Below are 17,860 nucleotides of genomic sequence, written 5' to 3' on the forward strand. Positions count from 1 at the left end.
TCATCATATAAGCCATTTTATTGTACTTTCCAATCATTTGTAAACTTGGCATAAGTATTCTAATATTCTACGTAATATAATATAATGTTATATTTTTAAACATAAATAAATTATGATAAATTATGACGTTAGGAAATATATGTTGTGTATGTGTGTGGTACATAAAATCAAATCGTAAATTAATAAAATCATAATTTAAAATTCGTAATGTTATTATTTCATTTTTTTATAATCACTAGTAGCTAAAGATAAATCCTAACATATAAGTAATACCATTAGGATATAACATATGTTCTTTAATAAGGAAAGGAAGTTGTGATGGTAAAATAAAAAAATGACATTTTTAAATGATATTTATTAAATCAGTCCATATTATAACATTTCCACTTCTTAAATATGTATAATAACGTAGAATTGTATTTAGTTTTTTTTACAAAATATATTGACCATAGACTAATTATAACATTATATTATCGGCTAAATACAAAAAAAATTAAGCACTTAACTTTATGTAATTATTATTAATTGCCTAAAAAATCAATGTTATTGAAATTATTATACCGACATCATTAAAATATTTAAACGTTAAAAAAGTCTATGATCAAAAAAATCTACAATGATACAGTCCTAGTAACAATAAAAATATAAAAGAATATAATGTTCATATAAAATAAAAATTGCTAAATAATAATGATGTAACTTTAAACAACATTTATGTATTATAAAGCTTAAACTTAATATTTATTGTTTATAAATATAATCACTGGAATAATGTAATTATAAATAATATATTTAATATTAAAAGCACAATTACGCTATGAAGTTTAAGATTCTTTTTGGCTCTTATTAATTAAATCTTCAAAAGTTTTGTACTCATTGACACTAGTTTTTACATATAAAAAAAAATATGAAGCAAAATTGTTTTACAACAGTAATCTTGACGGTTATGGCCTTTCTAGTAAAAGCTTTATGTATTCAAATAAGTAATACAGTAGAAAAGAGAGATATTTTAAAATACAGGCCTACATAGAAAAAATACATTTTGAATAATGTCACTTGCTTAAGTGACATACTTAAGTTTAGCTATCTACTACTTAAGAGAATGATTAAATAAATATTACCCAATTCTATGACTATATTTGATAAAATAATAATCTTGCCAGGATAAGACACATTTATAGCAAAAAATTTACTTATAAAATTGCATGAAACTGATTTGTACAGGTTGGGCCTTCTACCGGTAATGGAGATAACTAGTTTGATTCTCTTAAAATTTGTCGCCATAGAGCGTTTCACCGACAAACAGCGTGCGCTCTGTATAAAAGCTTATTATAATAACATATCGTAATGTATATAATTTAATATTGGATGTAACAATTTATTCGAGATCTACAATAATGTAAATTCAATTCCCCGTGTCCCGAAATCTATCAAGAACACATTTTTTTAGTTATTATAATCTATTAGATGCTTGTGACTTTCTTAATGGCTGCAGTATGGAGTCTAAAACTACTGCTGCTGGGTTGGCTTTATTGCACCTAAAAATAGACGAAGTTCTTAATTAAATTATTTTTATGATTATTTATATTCATTTCTAAAATATAGATATACTTATTCTTAATTTTAAACTCAAAAAGGGAAAGATTTCCAAGAAATTCCTTAGTCCTAGAGACCAAAACCCGGCCTCGGCCGCCTTATATTCTAAGTTATTATACAAAATGTGTTCATAAATTGTAGCCCATATGTTATTTTGATGTAAAAGTACAGTCTACAGTATACTCTAGTTTCATCTTCATCCGTTGTGTAATTTTTGCGTAAAAGTAGAACACCCATGTTTATAAACTTTCACATCTATTACATTAGTAGGATTACTGGTATTGCTTTGTAGTTATGTTTTATTTTTTATGAATACCTAAGCTAAATTATAGAATTAAATAATTTCGTATCCGTAATATTACTACCTTGGGAACATATCTGTGCATTTTAATTCACTCCATCCGGTAAGAACTTCATATAACATTGTGTCGAATGCTCGGTCTGTAGGTAGTTCACCTGTCAGCATTCTTAATGCTAATCTATGGAAGAAAATAAAAAACGGTTAATCTAAAGCACCAAGCAAAGCTACAGCATCTACAGCACAGGTAGGCAGAGGGAACCAGGGAGCTTAGTGCTTAAGACACTCCGTTACTGTTAAGACACTTCTGCTCTCCAGCCGTAGGTTGCTAGTTTATAAAAACCAATTATAGAGGCACTGCGTGTTGAGTGGCGGAAATTAATGCACTTTGGGCCGTTACCAGAGCGAGTAAAACAATATATTACATATTTTATTTCCTTGAGTGGGAATCGATTCCATAATCTTAAATTCAAAGTTGATTTTCCATAAAAAATAAATTTCTGGGATTAATAAAGGTCATATTAGTTCACATTCAACAAATTTATATGCTATCTTAATAAGATAAATAATAAAGATACAATTAAGTATGTAATAATTTAGTATTAACGTTAAATTTTATGAATTATTTAATATACATATGTATATCTTATAAGCTTACAAAGGCATAAAAAAAAAGCGATACTAGCCTCATTAAATCATATTTCATTATATTATATAAGTTCTTATTACGTTAATATTTGTATTGTAACTTATATTTATACGCATAAAGAATTTTGAAAACTACCTAGTATTAACGAATTAGTCGAAGTTGGATACAAAATGAACTTCTATAATTAAAACACATTAAAATTTATAATTGTATGGTCAAACCTTAGATGGCCATCAATCATCTTAGCAAATTAGTAATCTACTAACTAGTAAACAAATGATCTTGAAAATAATACAAAAAAATATTGGATATAAATATATCATAAAAAAACATAATTTATTTTTATTGAAAAATAATTAATATATTTCATTAACTTACCCATTAATCCTAGCCATTGTCCCATAAGGAGGATTTAACTTGCCAGTCGCAACTAAATTCTTACAGTACAACAACCACACACAATCTAAGTCAGTAAAATTCATGTTGTTGGCAACACTTGAACTGTCATTTTTGTTGAATGACGTTTGCAAGTGATTTAGCGCGTGAGTGTTGGCATCAATGTTGCGGGATATTTGATTTTGTATGTTGGTAGCGAGCGCTTCTCTGTTGGATAACTGGTTCAAAACCATTCTGAAAGGAATTTTCTTCCTGTGATTACTGTGTTCAAATTTCAACCAAACAAACTCGTCAAAAGCACAATATTAGTACAAAATAAATAACTTAAAACTTATTTATGAAGTATTATGACATACTTGGTATTTTTATATGCTCTACCCAAATGTATAGCAGCTCTCGCCGTACTCATGCCTATTTCTAAGACATTTTCTAGAAGATTCTTTTCTATGTTATTTTCTTCTTCTTGACGGTTCTGTTTTTTCCTGTAATATAAAATATTTATTACATTTCTATCTTAGTATTTATGGTAGTGCTTCGCCATACATAATAATCTTGATTTCTAACTCTTGTTAAATTGTTAAGATTACTCACATAAATCATTGAAATTTTAATATAGAAATGGTTTGAAAAATAATAAAAATAATTTATAAAAAGTACGTATGGGACCAGAATATCAGCATTACAGCAGCTGCCATCATCAACCATCATCCGTTCTTCACCTATGACCCTTCCCTCATCTTCAATAGATAGATTAGTCGAAGGATGATGGCGGGATGGCAAAACAAGAATATATTATATAGCATTAGTAACGGTGCTGACTTGCGACAGCTTCATTCTGCAATTTTCGTCGAATTCTGGAGACATTGCGTGTAAATGGCGGAACTGAACGCCGCAAATGCTGCAATTATTTTTTTTATATAATAGACAGAAATATTTATCTAAAAATTTAACAGTGAGATCAACCAAACATCGATTGTTAAAAGGAAATATCAATTATTTGAATAAACTTAAAAAAAGTGTAAATTCACCCATGTACGGGACTATCATATGGATGATATAATTCATTTCTTTTCGATTCTACTTTTCCCGGTTCCATAAAGAGGGCATTGAATGCGAACACGTCTGGATCTTTCAGCATTTTGTTGCGCGCTGTTTCCTGGAAAAATTGCATTATTTGTTTGATGTAACTAAATATGATGGTTGCGTTTGTGGGGGTTATTTTTTGACTTCACACTGTACCCCGCACATGGAGGGGAGGCAGGGGGCAGTCAGGAACCTAGGGTTAAAAACGCCGTTTCCAATAAGACACTTCCGTCTCCTATTTTCTGGAGACACTGAGTATTGAGTGGTGGAATTCGAGTGGGTATCGAACCCACAACCTGTCACGTTTATAGTTGCAGGCTTGTACCAAAAATAACATAATCAATGTAAATGCCATCATGCATTATTTTAGGTGATATAATTGCTGTACCTGACTCTCCCACGCCATCAGCTGAATATTATGCAACAGCATCACGTCCAGTGTTAGAATACCAAACGATAACAAGTTCGTGCTATTACTCAATATGACCTTCCTACTTTGGTTTGAATTTGTGAAATTTTCTCCAAAATACAAATCCTTTAGTTTACTCATCACTATCGTGACGTTACCTTCGATTATACTTTCGTTTAGAGCTTTTAGTAGCTGCCCGAATTCGTTGCCATTATTGTGTTTCTCAGATTTTCCTTCAATATCAGGATCTGATGATATCCAGTCGTGCAATTCCTGGACTTTTTCTATCAAATAACTGGTCATGGTATTGCTTTGCATATAATCATCGTATAAGTTATCGTCATTATAATATTCTTCATAATTATCCTCAATTTTCTTCAGACCTGCTATATATCCGTCTGATAATTTGATCGTATCGTCCAAGAAAACGTCAGGCAAAGTTGGCTTAAATTCTGGAAATGCCGGAATTTTTGGTGGAAAATCTTCTGGTAATTTTGCTTGATCTTTCTTTTCAATTTTACGCTCCAGGTGATGAAGTGACGTATCATGGATGGGATGGATTTGCGGTTTAGATATAAGATTTTTGTCATCTTTTTTCTTCTCTCTGTTTGGGACGATGTTTTTGAAGATGGATAGCTTTTCTAGGATTGGAAATTGTATGTCGGTGTCTATTTCTTCAGATGTAGCTTCCAGTTTATCTGTTGCTGCTATCGGTCGGGGCGGATAAGGATTTGGGTAAATAGGTTCCTGAAATTATACAAAAAATACTATTTTTGTACAACCAAGTATATGTTATTTAACTAGTGGACCCGGACGCGGCTACGCCTGCTTCAACTATAAGAATATTTATTAAATATATTCATGAAATTATTTTCAATTCTCAATAGAATTAGTAAGAAAATATAAGCTTAAATAATCAAAAAGAGTAATAAGTAGATACACATTATTAGAAAAAATTATCTGAGTTATTGAAATGAACTAACAAAAGGATTAAAAGTAACTGAAGGACAGGTATTCTTAATATTAGAAAAAGTACCTAAAGTTTTCCGTACGTGCGTACATAGATATCGACTCTACGAAATAACTAAACATTTCTCTCTATTAAGTAGGATAATTTTAGCGGGCAATATCAAATAAAATAAGAAGAGAATCAAAGTGTATTTTAAATTAATTATAAACAACAAATAAAGTTCGAAAATGTATGAAAATTTATAAAACCGTCAACGTCATCTGCCCGTTCGCGTCGGTCATACTATGCCGCCCGCTAGGTGGCTAGGTCATTTGGAATCAGTGACATCTCCTTAATTATTTATTAGAATATTATACAGTAAACTATAATTTCAATCTAGATAAAATGCTAAAAGTGACTATTATATTTATTTTCATAAGGATGAATATCAAAACGTCGCGGTAGCGGTCGCGTAGCAACGACGGTTGTTATTAACATGGCAGAATAAATTGCATGTCAAATTAGAATGTACTTTAAAATATATTAGTATATATTGTAATGTAATGTTATATAGCCTATAGCACTTCTGAAGAATGCAGCTTTCATACAAAACAAAAACAATGAAAATCGGACCAGTAGATCTAGAGATCTTAGCGTTCAAACAAACAAACAAACAAACAAACTCTTCCGCTTTATTATATTAGTATAGATTATTTAATATGCAATAATTTAAAATTTGGACGTAGCGAGATCTGAATCTGCATTCTCATCGACTACGTTTGTTTAGGTACTTATGTTGTAAAGATAATTGTTTTCTAAATAATAACCAATTTATTTTGTAATTGTGGATTCCCACAGCTATGTTATATCTTACCCTGGCCTCAGCATACACTTCTCTCGGTATATAACTGTCACTGGAGCCCCACCTTGTAATGACGATAGTTGCTAACACCAGCGCTCCGCACACTGCGAAACAGGATGCACTGGCTATGATCCACACTTTGAGTGGCACCTGAAATTATGTAGGTATATTACACACCTTGTAGCGTTTACACGCTTGTTCTTGATGTTCCCCTATCGAAACAAGACGCGGCGTTGAGTTCCACTCAGACAGCTTGTTTTGGAATGTCTGCAGTTTATGCGGTTCTCTCTGCCTATAACTATTCTGCTATATGTCGCTATATGCGGGATACATACTGTACTGTGAAGTATATTTCCAAAGCAATCACTATTGAGTAAAGTTATATCGTGAGGCGGAAGTTGTTTGACGTTGCGTTTCGTATACTTGTCATTTATTTACGTGTTTTGTAAAAGTACTTATTTAGTTGAGGTTGGAGTTAGGTCGTGCCGCAATCACGCAACCGCTACGTTTGTAGGTTCGATTCCTTCTCGGGAAATAATCATTTTAAATAATTTGCTTTAGGCTACTGGACTTCAGTTAGGCTTTCTGAACTTTTGCGTCCTCGAAAAGAAAGTTATCAAAATTATAAAAAGTCCTGAAATGAAATCTGCCCAGCGATCTACAGCTAACTCCCATCTCATAGATTGTATATTCTTATTACTTACAGAAGTTTTAGCCGGCAACACGTCCTCAGGGCGCGGTGGCAAGGGACGCGAGTGCCAGTCAGGAGGTAGCGGGTTCCGTGCCGATGGCACACTACTTCTAGATGACGGTCGTTTTTCATACTCGTATTGGAACATTGTTGCTGTAAAAGAATGTAAATAGTATATGAGAAATAACATATTCGTATTTGTTTTTGTTCAGCGTCACGCTATATGCCACACATAGCTCAGCAAGTACGAAGTAAGTACGAAGAGGACACCTGGGAACCTAGTGTTAAAACACTCCGTTTCCATTAAGATACTTCCGTTCTACATTTTTTAAATAAGTATTACTGTTGCTCAAGTGGGAATCGAACCCACAACGTGTCGCGTCTACCGTCACACGCTTGTGCCCCGGCGCCACGACTGGCCTTTCTGTATTAATTTTAATGTAAATTTAAATTTTATTAAATTAAGTGAATAAATAAGCGAAATTAAAGCTGACGCCGTTGCGGCGCAGCAGCACGGCGCGGCGTCTGGCGCAACGGTTGGGTTCGAGTACCATGTCGGGAACGAATTATTTTCATTCCACAATTCGGCTCTAGAATCAACATAAAGCGCAGCATTGAAAAGCGTTTGTGATAAATCAATATTTTTAACCGACTTTCAAAACAAGGAGGAGGTTCACAGTTAAATATTTTAGATTCGATATTCGATTCATTTATTCGATTAATTATTTTGGATTCGATTTCGATATTGGATTATTCGATTCGATTTGGTATGTTTTGTAGTAATATGCAATCATTACAGTTATTTTACAAACAATATTATAAATCCTTACCCAAATCAATAATTCAACATTTAAGGCTGTTTCTGAACGAGTAAATTAAATTATTCATTGACATCAACACATTTGACTGTCAGTCAATTCCATTTATTAAATGAATAATCATGTAGTTCACGCGTGCGAAGCCGCGGGGGGGCCACTAGTATATCATAAAATGAGGACAAAACTATTTTGTCTACAAAGACAAGGCAAATTGTTAAATAGAAATGTATCCACAGACATACAGTTAAAGTGCATCGCTGCGTTAAATCACTCTAGGCGTCGTGGGAACGTGTAATTATCTTATATCTAATATATAGAGGGCAGTCGTGGCGCAGGGGCACAAGCGTGTGACGGTAAACGCGACACGTTTCGGGTTCGATTTCCACTCGAGGAAATGAAATGTTTGGTGCCGAGGCAAATCGTGGCGTCGGCGGTCGGCAACAAGTATTGCATCCAAAATTTGACGGAAAATGGGGGACGGAGAGTGTTAACAGAAGGTTCCTTCTAGCTAGCCTTGCTATGTGCCCCGTCCCCCCGTGTAGAACTTCGCCCGCGTACTCCAATTGAAATAACTAACGGTTATGAGACATGACACGACCTAAGTGGCAGAGGTAATGTAATATAGTCCGCAGATAGCTGGTCAAACGAAGAGGGAATCATGTGTTGAGTGATAGAGGCATTGCGAGCTGTACGGCGGAACTCAACACCGCGCTTTACTTCGTTATCAGAACGAGGAAATGAAAATATTAATATTAAATATTTCATTCCCTCGAGGGGGAATCGAACCCACAACCTTTCGCGTTTACAGTCGGTTGTGCTTATGCTCCGCGGCTAGGATCTAAAAGAACTGTCCAACAGGAAAGAACTGTCTTTGGTAAAATCTTAACATGATCCTTATAGCGCAACACTAAACTATTGTTAACGTAAAGAATTCTTTGAATTTTCGTTCAACTTTTCGCAACTCTAAAGTTAAAGGAAATAGGAGATGTCTCGTCTCGATTATTAGTTGTCTCGTTTATTTGACTTACCTTTTATGTTTTCGAAGGAGAAATATATATTAATTTTTTTGAGTGCTTAACCTTCTTATACGCATAGCTGGGTAAGCAGAGTGAACCTAGAGTGAACGGATGAAATGTTTTTTAGCTGAGCGCTGTATCACGCAGGTAGCAGGGTAGGCAGAAGGACCCTCGGAACCTAATGTAAATACACTCTGGAATTCTTGAGGCATTCTGCGTGTTGAGTGTAGTTTCTCAAGTAGTAACGAACCAACAAACCATCGTATTTACAGTCATATACTGGGTCCTTCGCTAGGCTAGCTTTTCCCACCAGTTTACTCATGCGTTTCAAGTACGTACTACATATAGGTATTTATGTAATTATTTCTGTATATAATAAGATACATTAGTTTAACCCGCACATAGCAGGGTAGGCAAAGGGAGCCTGGGAACCTAGTGTTAAGACACTTCCGTTCCCAACTTTCCGTGGCTATGCCTCATTACCAAAGGAAATGAAAATATTAATTATTGCACTTCCCTGAATGGCCTCCCCATTCTCCTCGAGAAAATTATTATATTGGGGAGCCTAAATATAATAATTTTGTCGAGTAGTATAGAACCTGCAACCATCGTCTTTACCACGCCGGCTTCGCTATCACGGATCACGTACTACGAGTATCTAAATCGGATTTGGTTTTCCCACCCGTTTACTCATGCGTTTCAGGTACTCTACATATATATGTATATATGTCTGTATATAATAAGATAAATCTTGATATGGTCTATTTACGCAGCATCCGCATGCCTGCCATCGCCATATCAAATGTACGGAAACTAGCTTTCGCGTTCGACTGTGCGTGAATTTTTGCACACTTTTACAGTAGAATAAAGATAAATTTGAGGCCAGTCGTCGCGCCGAAGTACAAACGCGGCAGCCGGAGGAACTTCCCCGCTCTGACCAAAGCAAAAACGCGGCGTTCTCATCCGTAAATCAACATACAAATCTTCGAGCGGGAAGCGTGTTTCAAACCTGCTACAGGGTTAAATGCGTGACAAAAAAAATCCTAAACATAACAGTCGATCATTGACATTTATTTCAAAGTTATCTAACACTGAAGGGATCAGAATGCGTTCCTAAAATAGAAAGTTATCGAAATTTTTAACCTTCACAACAGTTTTTATCGTCTATGTGATTTATCGATAGATTTTTTTATGAATAACTCATAGTAACTCCGTTAAAAAAAAGTATAATTGTTTTATTAAATTCAATAGCATTTTTTTTCCTTTGTTAAGCTCAAATTCTAAAAGTCTAAACACATTCCCATACTTAGTGTGAAAGTCGAATAATTAAGGGCCTACAATACCTACATGGTATGAGCAAAACATGTCAGTTAATGTATGTCATTGCACAGCTAACCTAAGTAAAAGTGCCCAGAAAGGTGAATGAGGACTTAAAGAATAATTAACATTAAATAATACTCTCAAAAACATCTATTAAATACCACAACAAGTGGAAAAGAATAGCAAAAATGTTGCAAAAATTGAAGTGTCCCATCCGCCACCACCATTGACAACGAGAACGCCGATATTTCAGTATATATTTAAGATTTTTTATCTATATTTTAATTCATTTAAGTTAAAGTTAAAATTAAATATCATAAATAATATATTTTTTTATTTCTGGTATTACAAGACAAAGCGCAGAGTTACTCGAATATTTTGGGGTGCGTGAGGAATGGAGTGTCTTAACGCTAGTTTCTCTCTGCTCAATACAGGTAGAGTATGTACATAAGTGCTTATAAGAATAGATCGCATTATAGGAATGGTGGGCCTCCAAAGAACCTGAAGGGATCAGGTTCCTTTGAGATTGATAAGCCGCTGTATCCCACATATAGCAACGAAGGCAGAGCGAACCTAGTGTTAAGACACTCCATGCCCAATTTTCCGCAATTTTCAAGACATTGTGTTCAATGACGACACTTGTAACTAGAACGAGGAAATGAAAATATTTTATTCCCCTGAGTGAGAATAGAACCTACGACCGTCGCTGTCGGTGGCCTTAACTAACGTATAAATATTACAAGATTATTATATAACAGTTATATCTAACTAGGATTGCGTGTGCGGAACCAATATACAATATCAAAGGCTACGCTTGAATCACGTAAAAGCTGTACAATAAAAGTGTTGTAATGAATAATAAAAAATCATATGACCTAGTTAACGTGCGAATGTTAAATATATATAATTAATAAAAGTGAAAATAATTAATAAAAGAGAAAAAAAAACGGTTTTTTACACAAAATACTGCGTATTAGACAAAGTGCTCACAGCTTTAAGCTGGTCTGATGTTGGAGCCAGGAGCTCCATCAGACCAGCTGGACCAGCTAGATGATGGTTGACATCGTAGGCTATGTTACGTATAACTGCCACCTCTCATGGTGATACGATTATTATCAATGGGTGAAGTTAAGTTTCTTAGATTTTTAATTACATAATGACAAATCTAACTAATAAAAGAGTGTTAATAAAGATATTTTTTACCCAACTGTGGTGAAGCCTAAAAGAAGGGTTATGTTTTTATCCGACTGTGACTGTGACGAGTGTGTTTTTTATCCAAAACCCAGAAGGAGGGATTTGTTTTTATCACCAAACTAATGTACCGATTTTAATAAGTATTACTGTATACATTAATTTAGTTTATGCAGTCAAGTTTTCAATTTCTAATTATTTATAAGTGACTTATTCATGTTTAAGTAATATATTACCCATATATAGCAGAGTCGGCAGAGGGACTTGTGTTTAGACACTCCGTTTGCCGATTTCCGCCCAATTTTCAACAGAGCCTATTGCCTAGTGGTGGAAAGCAGCCCTTCTTTGCCGTGTTTCCCCCAAGTGAGAATCAAACTGTGAACCATCGTGTTGACATTCAAGTATGTCTTATTTTTTATCCGAATTGATAACCTGCTCCTTTTTTTTAATCGGTTAAAGTGATATGAAACGCGAAACAATAGGGCAATATCCGTTCGCATATTCATTATTTTGTACATACGACAACCTATATTTGTTATTTTAATTGACTTTTGTACCAATAATAGCGTTAAAATCGTATGAAGGTTTTGAGACTTAGCGCACACAACAGGGTAGGCAGAGGGAACCTAGTGTTAAGACACTCCGTTCCCCACTTTGCTTCGTTACCCTTCGTTATCTATTAATTATTTTTATTTAAATTAAATTTAAAATGATTGTGATCTAATAAACTTCTTAAATTAGTTTTTCTTCTTCACGTTGTATCCCGCAGCCAGCATGCTCTGGTAAGCGCGGTGTTGAGTTCCGCCACTCGGATTGTTAGGTTCTACTCCGGTACAGTTAAGTTAAGCAAAAATTAAGCCTATAAAATTATATTTAATATGAATGTACCATTTGTTTTAATTCGATGTCTAAATACATTACTAGAACACAAATTTTCAAACTTTTAGGCACATAGATAATAATAATTATTTTAATAAATAATTCTTTGTGCATTATGTTGAACCAAATGGATGAGTAACAACTACTGTTACATTAATATTAAAATCAAATGGACAACAAATATTTTAAAATTTTAACCAATTTATCACAATCGCATTAATAATTAATTTATAGATTTATACTTCATATATTTTTATTATCAAAGAGAAATAAGTTTTACTTTATTAAATTAATATTAAAAATACTCTCCCGTCAATGAGACTATTTTTCAAGGCCATAAGTGCCTAATGATCAAAATAGGGGAATCTCTTTACAAAGCGCATCGTCTCAAATAAAACCTGCCTGCCAAACCTGCCATACCTGGCCGTGTATTCAACAGTTAAGCGATAACCTCTTAAGACGTTGGTTGAGACTTTTCGCTATTAAGCCGTTAACTGAAACCTGAAATTCCGAGATATTTATAGGTCTGAAGGATACAGAATTTAAAATACATTTTTTTTTTACAAAAATACTATTTTATACTTTATTGCATTATACTCATAACAGACACCTTGATTTGCTAAGAATGCACCTATTATAACGATCACCTTGATTTTTTATTAATAAAAGTAAAATTATCCTCAATTAATAATTAGAGAAATGTTAAAATGATACCTATTGATAACGACCTTTTTTATGGTGACGCAAAATTACCTATGATTTTCCTTTTGTGTACTAAATCTTAAAGCTTCCAACAAATAGTTTACACTTTTAGAATATAGTTTATAACATAGCTATCCTTCGCAAAATATTCTTGCCTAGAAAAAATAAGAATATAAATTATGATATTGTATACAAAAACTTAATATTAGCAACAAACTGTTACCATTTTTTTTATTTTGAACTTGTTATAGAAGGGTAAACTCGGGCGTCCCGAAACGTAAAAATAGGAGTTCGTTGGGAGTTTCTTTTCCAACGAATTTCACTATTACAAAAATAAAACATACTTTCACAAGTACAACTTCAAGCCAACAGGTCAAACAAGTGAGTTTGGCAAGCAACGTCGTTGGCAAGAGCCAGTATGAAACAAAGGAAGCGTCAAATGCTATCAATTAAACGTCATTAAGCCGTCTGAGCAATTTCGTTCAAGACATAATGAGGAACAGTCTGTTGAATGTAACATTGGTGTTATCTTTTTTATTCTCATTTATCTAAATAGAAAGAATTTAATGATATACCAGTAAGTATGTATATTAAATTTCGCTCATTTTAGAGACGCCGCGTTAAGCTAAGTGCAAGATCAGATTGGTAAGATAAGTAGACAAAGCACAACACGATGCTAAATGATGTCACAAAAATTGAGCGGAAAATTAAATAAATTAGTTATAACGATAATTTTTCAATATTGATTTCTGTTAAATATAGTGGATGTTATATGGAAAATAAAATTACTTATAATATACTATAGTCACTTCTTAACTGCGCTGCGTTACAGTAATGTTGTATAATAACTTTTTACAGTTAAAACACTAACAGTCTCGATGACATTCGGGGCAGGCATTGCTTGCGTTCTAAAGCCAGCCAGAACATGTTTTCACCGTTAAAATGCAGAATTCCATGAATAAGTGACGTGTCTGACTACAAAAGTTAGTGGGTTCGAATTCTACTCGAGGTAGTCTTTATGTTTACAATATTTTAATCTGGTTTCGTCAGACCACGATTTGGCTTAGGCCTGTCTACTCGCAATGTTGGGCAAAGTGGAAAACGAAATGATTGTTTTATTTACATATTTGACATCAAGAAGATGCATAAAAATATAAATGTATTAAATTCTATGAGATAGTATTGTAGAGGCTGTAAGCGCTATATTACATCACAGTAATCGTTTCGATGTGACCCAGAGTGGGTGTGTCCTGTGGTCAGAGTTACCTCAAGCACTTAGTATGTGTAATGTCCGATCTATTCCACAATTGGGACGAAGCCGCAGTTAAATGTTCTTACTAGGAGGTCAAAGTAAGCGCCGCATATTTTTGAAATCAAGAATATAGAAAGCAGTATTTTTTAATTATGCGTAATGTTCATATTTGAATACAAAACTTAGCCGTAGCTTGATTCAATAATTTAGTTAGAATCAAAGTATTTTCCATACTTTTAGATATATTCGTTTTTATAATCTTTTAATGTATCTTAAATGTGTTTAATTTTTTAATGAACTCCACAGAAGGAACCATTTTAAAATATGAAATTAAATTGTTATTAAAAAGCTTGTTTAACACTAATATGTACCTACTATTAATTTATAACTTAATAATTAATTGTATCATATGTCATTCACAAACAAAACTGCCTTACGCACCGTGACCTTTGCTTTTCATAACAGCATGAGCTCTGAAATAAAGCATGGCAGAAAAAAAAAATATGTTATATCTGTCATACCGAAGCCAAGCGCGTCGTCAGTTCCACTACCGTTGTAACATGGAATATCCCCAGAATTCGGCGGAAAGAAGAAATCGGAAATGTCTTAATGGAAAACAGAATCGTTTTCCAGAGGAAACCTAGAATTTTAGTCTTAAACACTTCTGTGGGTTCCCTCTGTCTACCCTGCTATGTCGGAATACACCGTGAAGATAAAAAATATATATTTTAAATCTCCTATAGAAGCAACAAAATAAAAATGTACAATATATCGCAATAAAGTAACAAATATTTCAAATTGTGTCCATTTTAAATGACAATACAAAACAATCATATTATTATGTAAATTTATGTATAACAACAGTTGGTAAATGTATGTGAATATATCATTCACATACGTTTTAAATTGATTAATATATCGTAAAAGTCTTTTAATTTTGGTGGATTAATTTCTTTTTTTTAGCAGGGTAGGCAGAGGCAACCTTGTGTTAAGTCACTCCGTAATAAATTTTAGCAAGACTGTCAAACGATTTTAATATAAAAATTACCCTAGCGAGAATCGAATTTACATTTCCCACGTAATAACAATTATATATCGCGTTTAATCGTAGTATTAAAATTACATGTTATATTAAACACTGTGAGTTCAAATTCAAAAGTAGCTTTAGTCTTTTTTTTACCAGGCAGAGGATATTTAGATCTAGAAACTTAGTGTTAAAACACTACGTTTCTCATTAAGACACATCGGTTCCCCACTTTTCACGAAATTCTTTAGGCTAGGCTTGTCGAGTGGCGGATTTTAATTTTTTCTTCCATTTCATTTATACATTTAGTGCTTATAAGAAATTACCGTTTTATACGCCGCTGGAGTAACACAAGAGTATATTATATAAATATATATATGCATTAATTTAATAAAAAACCTTAAAGTTTATACTAAAATAAAATAGCAGCGTAATTGCGGAAGCTATAATGAACTACATCTGGAGAGAGGCATAAAACAGGATTTCTGCAACATCGCCATGCATAAACATAACTTTGTATACATACATCGCAATTTTACCTACAAAATAAACCATTTAAAAATGTATTTTTATTTAGCTTCACGCTGCATCCCGCAAAGAGCAGGTTAGGTAGTGGCAACCAATTAATAAGATATTTCGTCCCAAACTTTCGTTCCAAATGAATGGCTTTGTCTACCTGAGTGGAGAAATTATAATTATTTCAATATTTCTCAAGAGTCCAGATCGTACCCACAACTGTCGCTTTTACAGTGAGATGATGTGCTATAGTGCCACGAAGAGTTCAGAAATAAGCTTACTAAGAAGCAAGAAAGAGCTATAATATAATGCTCTTGTAGATTACTAATTAAGCATAATTTAAAAAAAAATGTATTAATTATTTTATTAAAGTTATTTATTTATTCGTTAAACATGCGTTGTACTTATTTATAATAATTACATTTAAGTTAAAGTTGCTAAATGTTTCTTAACACAAAAAGTAATTCTGCAAAAAAGTCGCGGCGTGTCTTGGCATAGTGGCACAGCGTCGACGCGATGGTTATGTGTTCGGTTTCCACTCGAGGGAAGGAATTAGGGAACAGGGTGCTTTAACACAAAGTTCCTTCCGATTACCCTGCTATATGCGGATACAGCGTATAGTTAAAAAAAAAATTGATATGGCAATAATTACGTATTTAAAGCTATAAGCACTTTGATATTTATAAGTAAAACTAGTGGGCCCGGACGCGGCTACGCCCGCGAAAATATAAGCCTAAATCATTAAAATAAGTTAAAAAATTATAATAAGTGGATATTTATTATTAGAAAAAATATCTGAGTAACCGAAATGAACAAACCAAAGAAGTAAAAGTAACTAAAGGAAATTCTTAATATTAGAAAAAAAAACCTAAAGTTTGCCGTGCGCGCGTACTAAACATTTTTCTATATTAAATAATTATTAATTTTTGCGAACAATATTAAATAAAATCTCAAATGATTAAAATTACGATATTTTAAGTGTATAACATCGGTATAGATAACCGAACTGAGATAAATTAATTATAAGCAGCAAATAATTACATAAAAAATAATAGTAATTCGAAAATCTATAAAAATTTACAAAATCATCAAAGTTATCCGCCCGTTCGCGTCGGTCATACTCATATTATGCCGCCCGAAGGCTAGGTCATTTGGAATCAGTCACATCTTAATTATTTATTAGAATGTTATACAGTAAATTATAATTTCCATCTAGATGAAATGCTAAAAGTGACTATTATATTTATTTTCATAAGGATGAATATCAAATTATAGAAATCATCTAATTTTTGTTAATGTATACAAATCTATATCGGCGCGCGCCATGTATGCATTAAGCAAACTCACTGTGGGTGACGTTTTCTTAAAACAGCAAACTTTGCAAGCCGTTGCTTAGCAACGCGTAGCGACGATTATTATTAACATGGCGGAATAAATTCCTTGTCAAATTAATTATTTTAATATATTGGTATATAACGAAAATATTACAAATATGAGAAAAAAAAAGTATCCTATGTTCATCCCGGGACCCTCAAGTATCTCTATATGAGTATTTTATCACAATTAAATTAGCGGTTTTGCCCTGATTGCGGAAAAGACAGACAGACAGACAGAGTTACTTTCGAATTTATAATATAGGTATGGATATACAAAAAACTATGTGAAAACAAAAAAGTGTTTCGAATTTCACTTATCATCACATTTTAATATACACTTTGTTATATTTAGACCATAGTCTCGTGTCACATTTTTTATTTACCACGAATATATTGTTCTATAACCAGATTAAATGTAGATATTTTTAAAATATTACGTAGAAAATATATTTTTTTATTTAAATAATTATTTCGGGATATATCAAAAATAGGTTGAGAGCTACTGATCATTTAAATAATTGTAAATTAAATCACTTACCCAAAATTTTCACTAAGTCACATCACAATGTAAAAAAACACTAAAGACTAATAAAATATATGTGTACTTTTTTCTATTTGTTTGTTTTAGAGAAAAAAACGTCCGTTCTCATTCACAGTTGGATGTCAACTGAACAAAATTCATTCTACAGTTAAGTATGTCCATAGCTAACATAACTTGGACTTGATTTTTATTTTATAACCAAAATGATATAGTCGTTAAGTAAATTGAGTATTGGCGATGGTAGTGTGTTCAATGTTACTTTGGTGCGCGGAGTTCAGTTCCGCCGCTTTGC

The 17,860-nt window shown here is 33.0% G+C and overlaps 1 protein-coding gene across 1 annotated transcript; it reads right to left on the minus strand.

Moving 5' to 3' along the window:
- Positions 1-357: 357 nt before the first annotated feature.
- LOC146538649 (uncharacterized) lies at positions 358-17,704 on the minus strand. Its single transcript, XM_085187215.1, has 9 exons — positions 17,567-17,704; positions 6,947-7,086; positions 6,255-6,392; positions 4,411-5,178; positions 3,968-4,095; positions 3,296-3,421; positions 2,922-3,173; positions 1,962-2,075; positions 358-1,538 (listed from the first exon to the last, which is right to left on the minus strand). Exons 2-9 carry the CDS (start codon positions 7,079-7,081, stop codon positions 1,454-1,456), a joined length of 1,746 nt encoding a protein of 581 aa, XP_085043341.1. The 5' UTR covers positions 7,082-7,086; positions 17,567-17,704; the 3' UTR covers positions 358-1,453.
- Between the last annotated feature and the right edge of the window lie 156 nt (positions 17,705-17,860).

Source organism: Heliconius melpomene, chromosome 6, assembly GCF_056956725.1.
Source record: "Heliconius melpomene rosina isolate 202511_hmr_F chromosome 6, ASM5695672v1, whole genome shotgun sequence".
NCBI classification, from domain to species: domain Eukaryota; kingdom Metazoa; phylum Arthropoda; class Insecta; order Lepidoptera; family Nymphalidae; genus Heliconius; species Heliconius melpomene.

What these genes read in the sequence shown, in the direction of transcription:
- LOC146538649 (XM_085187215.1), bottom strand. Translation starts at nt 7,081, where the DNA reads ATGTTCCAATACGAGTATGAAAAACGACCGTCATCTAGAAGTAGTGTG. An exon ending in AAGTGTATGCTGAGGCCAGG is followed by an intron (nt 5,179 to 6,254) that starts GTAAGATATAAC and finishes GTATAATTTCAG; the next exon opens with GAACCTATTTACCCAAATCC. An exon ending in AGAGCATATAAAAATACCAA is followed by an intron (nt 3,174 to 3,295) that starts GTATGTCATAAT and finishes AATTCCTTTCAG; the next exon opens with AATGGTTTTGAACCAGTTAT.